Source organism: Poromitra crassiceps, assembly GCF_964638095.1.
Source record: "Poromitra crassiceps genome assembly, chromosome: 19".
Lineage (NCBI taxonomy): Eukaryota > Metazoa > Chordata > Actinopteri > Beryciformes > Melamphaidae > Poromitra > Poromitra crassiceps.
Window position 1 is genome coordinate 9,564,450 of NC_139646.1, and position 10,866 is coordinate 9,575,315.

At 42.6% G+C, this 10,866-nt stretch overlaps 1 protein-coding gene across 1 annotated transcript in view; it reads left to right on the forward strand.

Annotated features, from left to right (window-relative positions):
* The window catches only part of prom1b (prominin 1 b), a gene marked incomplete at its 5' end in the record, with an annotated part of 36,482 nt that overhangs the window by 2,803 nt on the left and 22,813 nt on the right, over positions 1-10,866 (forward strand). The window contains 3 exons of the mRNA XM_083655666.1: positions 8,526-8,587; positions 9,021-9,047; positions 10,315-10,520. Coding sequence (XP_083511792.1) covers positions 8,526-8,587; positions 9,021-9,047; positions 10,315-10,520 — 295 coding nt within the window. The remainder of the gene's footprint in view (positions 1-8,525; positions 8,588-9,020; positions 9,048-10,314; positions 10,521-10,866) is intronic.

Consider the following 10,866-nt stretch of genomic DNA (forward strand, 5'->3'; position numbering starts at 1 on the left):
TGCAAAATCAAGTTTTTTGTAACTACTACAACCACACTCATCCCCTATACCCTAACAACCACTGCCTAACTTTAACACTGATCCTATTCCTAAACTTTTTTTTTTAATGATTTATTTATGGGATTTTTCAAGTTTACACAAACAAAACACGTACATCACAACACAACACACATAACTTCACAGTTACAGCAAAACAACAATACAATACAGAGAAAAAAGTAAATAAATAATATCAAATAAGATAAACAACAAGGTGGGGGGGGGAGGTAGACAGAATTAAGGATAAAAAGAGGTCAGTAGAAGTAGCTTATACAGAGGTCAGATACTGTAGCTCGGGGTCAAGACAAGATCAAGAGGGACCAGAGGTTCATCAGTCCGGAGCTGGCGGGATAATTTGGATGCCCTTTATATATTCTGAAAAAGGCTGCCAGATTTTATAGTACTTGTGCAGGGAGCCTCGTAGGGTGTGCTTAATTTTCTCCAGCTGCATAAAATGCAGCACGTCCCCCACCCACCGAGAGTGAGTGGGAGCATAGGGACCCTTCCAATTCATTAGAATTGATCGCCTCGCTAGAAGAGTTAGAAAAGCCACAAAATCTAAGAAGTATTTGGGCAGAGGAGTCCCAGCTGGCAGGACTCCAAACAGTGCAGCAATTGGGGATGGCTCAATGGGCACCGAAGTGACCTTAGACAAAGTATCAAAATTGGATTCCCAGTAGGAAGAGAGAGAGGGACACAGCCAAAACATATGACAAAGATCTGCAGGAGCTTGCCGACATTTATCACACGTGGGATCAATGTCAGGAAAAATCCTCGCCAGCTTACACTTAGACCAGTGCACCCTATTGACCACCTTACATTGCAACACCCCATGTCTGGCACATAAGGAAGAGTGGTGAACTCTGTAGAGAATCTCCTCCCAGGTCTCATGATCTAATTCTTCTCCCAAGTCCTGTGACCAAATTGTACATAATGCGAAGGGTTCAGGGGACTGTAGCATGGATATCTCATTATATAAACGTGTAATGATGACACCTTTTTGAATTGGATCTTGTTGTAAAAGCAAATCAATGGGAGAAATAGAAGGAATGGCAGGAAACCCTGAGAAATGTTTGCGGACAAAATCACGAACTTGCAGGTACCTGAAGAAGTGGGCTTTTGGAAGCTCATATATATTTACCAAATCATTAAATGAAGCAAATATGCCATCCACATATAGGTCGCTGATTGTGGAAATTCCCTGACTGTGCCATAGATTGTAGGCCTTGTCCAGTACAGAGGGAGCGAAAAGCGAGTTGGCACGGACAGGGGATGACAGGGGAGGGGAGGTGAGCCCATGATGACGTGCAAATTGGTGCCAGATTTTGATACTGTTCTTCACCATAATATTCTTAATAAATTTGGCTAATGGTGGCAGGGAGGGTGAGCACAAGAGAGCCGACAATGAGGCTGGAGCGCAGGAAGCAGATTCAATACATAGCCACGCAGGAGTGGGATCCATATCATCCATATTCTGCCAATGTAGTAATGTAATGTAATGTTGTGCCAATCACTCTGAAGGCACAGGACTGAACACACTGTCTGAGAGAACACATGTACGCACGCATGCGCACACACACACACACACACACGCACACACACGCACACGCCCACGTACACACACACACTTACAGACCCAAGCCATGAGGTTTTTCACAGGTAGAAAATATATAAATGTGGTTGCTATTCGTGATGTCATCTTATATGTAGCCGGCTACATATTGTATTCCTTTGCATCTACATTAAACTAAGATATTGCTTCTTCTTTACGTTTTTACTTATTTGTGGCGCAGGTATTAACATTTATGGTGGTGGGCTGAGAATCACATGTGGCTCTTGTGAATGCAGTGTTGTTTGATGCCATCCGGTGGTGTCAAGTCTCTGTTTTGTGATGTCATGCACGTAGCAGCATGAGCTGTGATTGGTCCACTTTGGTGGGGATAGACATGCATGCATACAGACCTATGGTCTATTCCATTTGCATTGGGAAGTAGGAATAGGACAGTTGAGTGATGTCACACCGAGTTGTCGGCGTTCCATTTAAATAGTAGGGAAACCAGCCACGACGTATCGTGTGGGAGGATCACGCTATTCCCCCCAGTTCCCCTCCCCCCTGAACAGGCGCCCCGACCGACCAGAGGAAGCACCAGTGCAGGGAGCAGGATACATACCCCGTTTCCCACCCGCAGACACGGCCAATTGTGTCCGTAGGAACGTATGACCAAGTATAGTGAAGTCCCGCTCCCGGTAATTGAACCTGGGCCTCTGTGGTGGTAGGCGAGTGCTTTTACCTCAACACTACCCAGACACTCCCCAACACCCAACCTTTTACCTCAACACTACCCAGACACTCCCCAACACCCAACCTTTTACCTCAACACTACCCAGACACTCCCCAACATCCAACCTTTTACCTCAACACTACCCAGACACTCCCCAACACCCAACCTTTTACCTCAACACTACCCAGACACTCCCCAACACCCAACCTTTTACCTCTACACTACCCAGACACTCCCCAACACCCAACATTTTACCTCTACACCAGTGGTTCCCAACCTTTTTTGTGTTATGTACCCCTTGAGCTGTTTTACCATGACAATAGTACCCCTCACTCATGCGTGTCGATAATTCTCCTAAATGTGTTATATTAAACTTATATTAAACTTTTAGATGACCTCTCTAACACATCTCATTATTAAAATAATTTTAATGACTCATCTTTAATACAATTCTGACAGTTTTCAATTGGAAAAAGTAATCCGTTTTTATCATTTTGGAAATACATTGTAATCCCCAATCTTTCCAAGTACCCCCTGCAAGCTGCTGAAGTACCCCTAGGGGTACACATACCCCTGGTTGGGAATCACTGCTCGACACTACCCAGACACTCCCCAACACCCAACCTTTTGTAAAACATTTCATAGGCTACTTGTTGAACTAAAACTTAAAGCATAAAATAAGACACCATAATCTTATCATATCTAGATCCCGATATAAATCCTATATATAGCCAGTGCCATTTCATGCTCTCTCTCTCTCTCTCTCTCTCTCTCTCTGTCCTTTTTTTTTTTATATACCGTATATATATATTTTATTGCGAGGCGGAGTACAGTCCACATTGGTGCATAGTCAAGTAAACATATTTTTACAGAAAGAGAAAAGTACAGTTACCCCCCCCCCCCCCCCCCCTTTTTCCCCATTTTCATGCTCTCTGATTGGCTGGTTTTAAGCAACAAGATGAAGCCAAAAAGCATGAACACATTCAGATCAATAGCTGATTAATTAATATCTAATATAACATATAATATGTAATATGCGTTTGCCTTATGAACAAGAGTAATTACTTGGGTTTTGCTTCAAATTGTGTTATTAAGTTTAGCTTAATAATTTGCAATGATCCATCATCCATCTTCAACTGCTTATCCAGATTTGGGTCATGGAGGTAGCAGATCCAGCAGGGGACTCCAAACCTCCCTTTCCCCTGGTCATATTAGCCAGCTCTGACTGGGGGATCCCGAGGCGTTCCCAGGCCGGTGTGGAGATGTAGTCACTCCAGCTGGTCCTCGGTCTGCCACGCGGCCTCCCAGCTGGACATGCCTGGAATACTTGGGGACCAATGGGCCCAGTTGCACAAAGCACCTTAGGTTAAGATTTCCCTTAGAGTCAGAGTTAAATGTGTCCATAAAATAGAATCGGCTGCACAAAACTGCCTTAAATCTTCTCCATAAGGTTAAACATTTTAAGGAAAACATAAGCACAAGATTTCAGAGAGAGAGAGACACACACACACACACACACACACACACACACACACACACACACTGACACAGGCTAGATTAGAGGATTAGCATTGGCAGGGCTAATGTTAACACTGTTGGACTACCACCGTTACAGATGGCATTGTCACACACACACACACACACATACACACACACACACACACACACACACACGCACGTGCACACAGACACACAGAGACACACACATGCACACTGAAAGTGGGTCATAGTCCTGGTATTTGTCTGGTTCCTCAATTACTGTGATAGGTAGCTGATTAGTTGTTTATCAGGAAGCAACTATCTTACATCAGCTCACACGTCAAGAGAAACCCAAATTAGATGTCTGATAGGGATGTGTTACTGTACTGGAAGACAAGCATAAATAAACACTTCATCCTATCAAGATGGACAGCATATATTTAGATGCTTCTCTAGTCTCACTTTATCTGTTACTCCTGTCCATCTTTCTGATGAGGAGAAAGTAGTGTATGAGTGTTAAGAACTCTCATGGGTCTGGTATTGAGACTACTAACCTCCCTACGCCTATTGAGTGGCTGTGGTCTTGAAATCTGTTTCTTCTCTTTCATCACAAGTTGTTTTCCCAATGTCAAAGTTACTTCAGTCACCAGTGTCTGTCCTTGTGCAGAGAACTTTAACAGCAAATAGTTTGAATGCATAATAATAATTATTATTATAAAGTAGGCTATAAAATGTTTTAAGAAGTAAACTATTACAATAGCATACATAGTCACAGCAAACTACCTCTTGTCTACACAAATCTCAGCTTGTTTCGCATCATGCACAAACCATTAATATCTTTATCCAGCAACTAAGTCTGGTTCACTGTTCATCAGGCCTTATTTCCCCAAATGTAAAAAAAAAAAAGAAGAAGAAGAAGAAGGGGAAAAGGGGGGGGGGGGATTTAATGTAATGTTTTATACTTGTAGGTAAATAGACAGAGGTCAGAGGTCAGAGCGTGGTCAAACTGTAAGGTCAGTCAACACTCTCACAGCTCACAGGATTTCTCTGAAACGTTTCTTCGACATGGTTTGTCTGGAAAAAGTCAGTTTATGTCCAGTAGCCTCTATGCTGTCAGCCTGTTGATATGTTTGGATATTCCATATGAAACTCGACACGCAAATTAATTAAGGCTTCAGTTGATCCACATCCACATGTGTCTCTGTGCCTCGGCTGGCACATCGCGCGCTGTTCATCTAACTCTGTCAGAAATAACTTTAGACGTTTTGATGGCGCTGAATTGATCGATGGAAAAAGGAGAGAGAGAGAGACTCATCTGTCAGCTGCTGCCTGCAGCCTTTAAGTCAGCCTACTCATGTGCTCGTGCAGATTGTGGCTACGGGTGTGTAAATGCAAACATGCATTTTACAATGTTAGAATTCTGAAAACGTGAGCCTTTAAAGCCTACATTTAGAAAAACTCACGGAATGATGAGCTCATATCCAGCAGTGTTTGAGAAATGAAATGTTAAAATCTCAGCACCAGGGTACAAGTCCAGCCTTGCTCTGAACAGCTGCGCAGGTGGTAGGCTATACGTGCAGTCGTGTTTAGAGTAGCCTTAGATATTATTTATATTTTAATTTAGAGAACTGCATCAGAGAGGATACTGTAGGCTACACAGAATGATTTTCCTGCTTATAGGCGCTCTAGTCGGCATCCTTCACCTCTGCTCTGTACCACTTCACTTTATTTATTTTGCGGTTAACCCCCAAACCGCGGTAAAACTGGCCACTGTGACCATAATGATCAAAAATCCATACCATCACAGCCCTAGCTGGCCGGCATGGTGCTTGAACCCGTGTCACCGCTCAGCCTCCACCCAAAACGGCAAATTATTATGACACTTAATTTCTTTACTTATTTTCTGGGAAATATTTAGAAGTTTGAAGCATTGCAGTAGGGTTGTCAAAAGTATCGATAGAAATATTTTTTTTTAAACGGATACAATACTCATTTTCAACAGGTATCGATAGTGTCGATATGTATCAATACTAAACATTTTAAATGGATACAGTACTCATTTGCAACAGTACGGATACCAGCAGTGCTTTCTCTTATTGAAAATCAAACATACTGATTTGTCTCCCTATCATTGGTGGTAGTTGCTTCAACAAGCTCAAAGTGTCCTGATAGGCTGATGACTAGAGCAGGGCTAATCTGCTGTGTAAGGTCAAAGTTTTTAATGAGTTATATCGGGCCAAGATTATGGAGAAGCGTACGTCTGTCCGTCCATCTGTCTTTATTAATTTTTGTATGCCTCTTGATGTGTTGTCATAATCCCCCCCCCCCCCCCCGTGGTATTTCAATTTGTATCGAGTATTGATATTTCCTGGATATCAGGAATCAAAGTAGAAATTCTAGTATCGTGACATCCCTACATTGCAGTAAAGAATTAGTGTAAAATCTTCCCGTCAAATGTATGTTTTATTTTCATTACGCCGTGTGTGTGTGTGTGTGTGTGTGTGTGTGTGTGTGTGTGTGTCTGTGTGTGTCTGTGTGTGTCTGTGTGTGTGTGTACCCAAATGCAGAGATGCTAGAGGCAACAGAGGCAGGAGTGCATCAAAAGTCTCTTTACTGGCTTTTGTGGGACAAAATTACAAAAACAACTGCCAAACAGGGCAGGGAATAAATTCAATATACTTGGGCACACGGCAGGATAAACTGCGGGGGGGGGAGTCTATGTGTATGTGGGTGTGGGTGTGTGGGTGTCCAATTGCATAGTTTCTATCACCATTAAGCTGAACTTATGTAGAACTTGTCTAATAACCTACATGCCTAAATTCCATGGTCAGCCATGTGGATGTGTTGATGTTGTCATACGGATGTTTGTTCCAACCTTCTTTGTCTTGGTATGTGGTGATGATGAGAGTGTTACTGTATTTCATATGTGACATATATAATGACCACATTATTAGTCACTGGTTCCTAGGAGCAGGTCACAGTAGAGGATTGGGCTAGCCTATATTTAACCATTAAGAGGGTTGTGGATTCTGACTTACATATAACAACGCTCAACATCTGATGGCTTTCTGGTGCCGGCTTTGTCTTAGATTGGCTTGTATGGACTTTTGTGTGCGTGCCGTGTTCTGATGTGTATGTGATGTTTTCTCTGCTTTCTTTATTTGGGGAGAAAGCTTAACAGGCCTGCTATGAACAGTTTCAATAAAGGTCCTTGATTATGAAACAATTCTGAACCAAAAAAAACAGCAATAACCCATTTTGTCCAAAATAACCACCAGGGCTCTTTGAAATTATTTTTCAAAAGTGGCCCTTCAGATAATGAGAACAAAATGACCCACTTTCTGTTGTGAAAGCCTTCATATGTCTGTAAATAATCAATCGCCCTCCATGGAGTCTATAGCAATAGACAAAAGTCCATGGTGGGTGGTGGTCTTTGTTCATCCTTTAGGTCTAATTCTACTGGTTGCTTATCCCCCATGTCCCTTTCGTTCAGGGTAGCTAGCCCTCATACTGGGTCACTGAGCTAAGCTCTAAGCTTAACTACCCTGGGTGGCTAATGCTAAGTAGCTGAGCAATAACAGGTGGTACAGACCATAGAGATATTTTATGTATGTGTATGGTACTGACACTCAGATGTGCTTGTATGCTGCTTCTACAGGGTTTGTTCACAGAGATCCGTTTCTGTTCCCTTCATTTCATTTCCATCAGGGCACAAAGTTACTTAACAATGGTAAAGGAGGGGAAAGGTATGGTAAAGGTAAAGGAGGGGAAAGGTAAGGAAAAGTAAGGCTGCCAATAGTGAATCCATTGTGAGAAGAAGACTGCTGAGAGGATTATCCATATGGCCACAAAAGATACTCAACTAGCTTCACAATTCCTTTTACTTAAAAATACTTTTCACTTTCAGGGTATTATCATAAAAATGGCAATTGATATAAACGTAACCCTTAAATGTAGAGTTTTGCAAATCTTCCAGAATACCTTAGATAAGTGGTTCCAAAACTAGGGTACGCATACCCCTAGGTGTACGAGGAGGTACTACAGAGAGAAAGGGGAAAATGGGAAAATGTAAGAATAAATTGTGAAAATAAATGAAACATTAAAATAAATATGCTCAGGAGGACGCATTAATTGCAACTGTTTTAATCTCTCAATTTCTTTTTTTGTAATGTTATATTCTTCAAAAAGGTGGATTATCATTCCAACTACACACCTGTAAAGTTCCGTGACTGCATCCTGCATGGTTTTGACACTATCACGACATACAAACATCTGGCAAAGTACTCAAAACCACTTCTGTAGTAACTCCCAGGACCACATTTGGCCATGATCACACACACACACACACACACACACACACACACACACACACACACACACACACACACACACACACACACACACACACACACACACACACACACACACACACACACACACACACACACACACACACACACACACACACACACACACACACACACACACACACAGACTCGCAAGGTGAGACCAATACCAGCCAATGGATTTTTCTTCATTTCATGGTGTGAAACTGGCCGATCCACACATCAAACCATTCAACTGTGTGTAAAACACTGCTGCACAAGTGATTATCATTTAACCGCATTGTTTTTGTATCTAATGCTTACCAATGTGTCTTTCTTCCTCAGATCTGATTGTCTTGTTTTTGTATCTGATGCTTACCAATGTATCTTATTTTCTCAGATCTGATTGTCAAAGTCATTCAGCAGAACATGGGAGGAATTAAAATACAAGAATGGAGAAAGGTATGCGTGTTGTGTCAGTGTGAAATTGTATGTATGAATAAACTAATGATTAAGATTAACAAACGTTATCAGAGGATTAAATCACAGTACTTGAACAGCACTAAAAATCACAATGTGATTGTCATTGCCACATTATTGTAATGCTATCATTCAGGACATTTTGGGGTTTCCCACCCTAGTTACTGTATATGTTACATTAGCCTATAGCCTATAATAGCGTTTGTTGTATTTCGTGACACTTGATGTTGCCTTCACTTCCCTGTTTAGAAACTGGAATTCTGCTGGCTGTCAAGCTGACCTTGCTCTGTTTGTCTCTGCTTCCCCCATGCTGCGACTGTGTGTGTGTGTGTGTGTGTGTGTGTGTGTGTGTGTGTGTGTGTGTGTGTGTGTGTGTCTGCGTGCTTGTGCACATGCACATGCACTGCTGTTACAGCCAGAAAACGTCATGCTATTGCTACAGGTAAAGTCTTAATAACTGTGTGCTGAGATTGTGTGTATGTGTGTGTGTGTGTGTGTGTGTGCGTGCGTGTGCGTGCGTGCGTGCGTGTGTGTGTGTGTGTGTGTGTGTGTGTGTGTGTGTGTGTGTGTGTGTGCGTGCGTGTGTGTGTGTGTGTGTGTGTGTGTGTGTGTGTGTGTGTGTGTGTGTGTGTGTGTGTGTGTGTGTGTGTGTGTGTGCGCGCGTGTGTTTTAGCCTTTATTTAACCAGGTTTGTCCCATTGAGATCAAGGAGCTCTTTTACAAGGGAGACCTGGCGAGAACAGCAGCAACACAGACTTTCAAACAAAACACAGAAAACACATAGATTTAAGTGAGTAACATTAGAATGATCAGATAAAACATTGGCACGCAGACAGCCTGTTTTCAATGGATTTCACCATAGCATTAAATTCGTTCAGAGTTACTCAGCCATGAAGTTTTTCTGACCAACGTTTTTATTATTTTCATATGTTTTCACAACATAATACAATGATACAAAACATTACATAAACAGTACATACATTGAAACAAGATATTTACTGCACAGTACAAGAAAGGGAAAAACGTAGACATGACAGGAGACAGATTATATATATATATATATATATATATATATACAGTATATACTGTATACAGTGTACATAATTCAGCTGCATTGAAGTGGTCAGTAAGTTGTCTGTTGTTTACAGACTTAAGTGTCATCACCAAACGACAGGGGTTGAAGGCCTACATCACAGGTTCAGAATGCTTGTATGGTGGTTACAACTTTACATCACGTTTGGCAGAAAAGATCTGCCTTAAGGGGTGTATCTTAGATTGTCACATGCAGTAGGTACAGAAAACCTAAAAGCTTTCTTTCCCAGTTCAGTTTGGACTTTGGGAACAGCAAATCACAGAATGTCCTGAGAACGGAGATAGTAATCATTTCCATATTTCAAGTTGAAATGAAAAGTAAGCAGGAATTTTGCCAAGAATGGCTTTCTAAATCAAAACATACCAATGACTGAGGTGGCATGCACATAAAGCAGGCCAATTCACTTTCGAATAAACAATAGCAAGTAAGAGAACCACAGTATGTGTGCATGCGTGCGTGCGTGTGTGTGCGTGTGTGTGTGATATGTGTAGTGTTTGCAGTCTGTGTAGTGTACGAGTGGGGTTGTGAGTGGATATATTGAGTGATATTGGGATTAGGCAGAGGAGTGTGTGTGTGTGTGGATGAGGTGGTGACGGCTGCTCTTTCGTGGCTGCAGGCGATCCACTACGAGGCGGGCTTCGTGGCCTGTCTGTCCATCGGGCTGGTGCTGCTAGTGTTCATGCCCATCGTGGCCACCTGTTTCTGCCTGTGCCGCTGCTGCGACAACTGCGGCGGAGAGATGCACCAGAGGCAGAGGAAGAACGCCGAGTGCCAGAGAGGCTTCTACACCGCCTCGCTGGTCGCCACCTCTGTCTTCATCACGTGAGTCTCCTGTGACATCATCATCACCATCATCCTCTTCTCCATCGTTAGAAACTGATCAAGTCACCAGAAATCCATTCAGTTATGATAGAGCTTAGTGAGCAAGGAAACAAGCTTGTTGAGAAAAGTTGCCACAGCTTATCTTTGCTTTGGTCATCAACAGCCAAATATAATTTGCATGCTTTGGGCACCCAGGTGGTGTTTTGGTCTATTCAATCTGGTCTACCAATGCAAGGGCCACAGGTTCGCGACCCCGTTGTTACCACCGGCTTGCTTGAGCGTCCCTGCAGACACAATAGGTAAGGTTGTGTGTCTGTGGGAGAGGGAGGCCAGGCGAGGATATGTG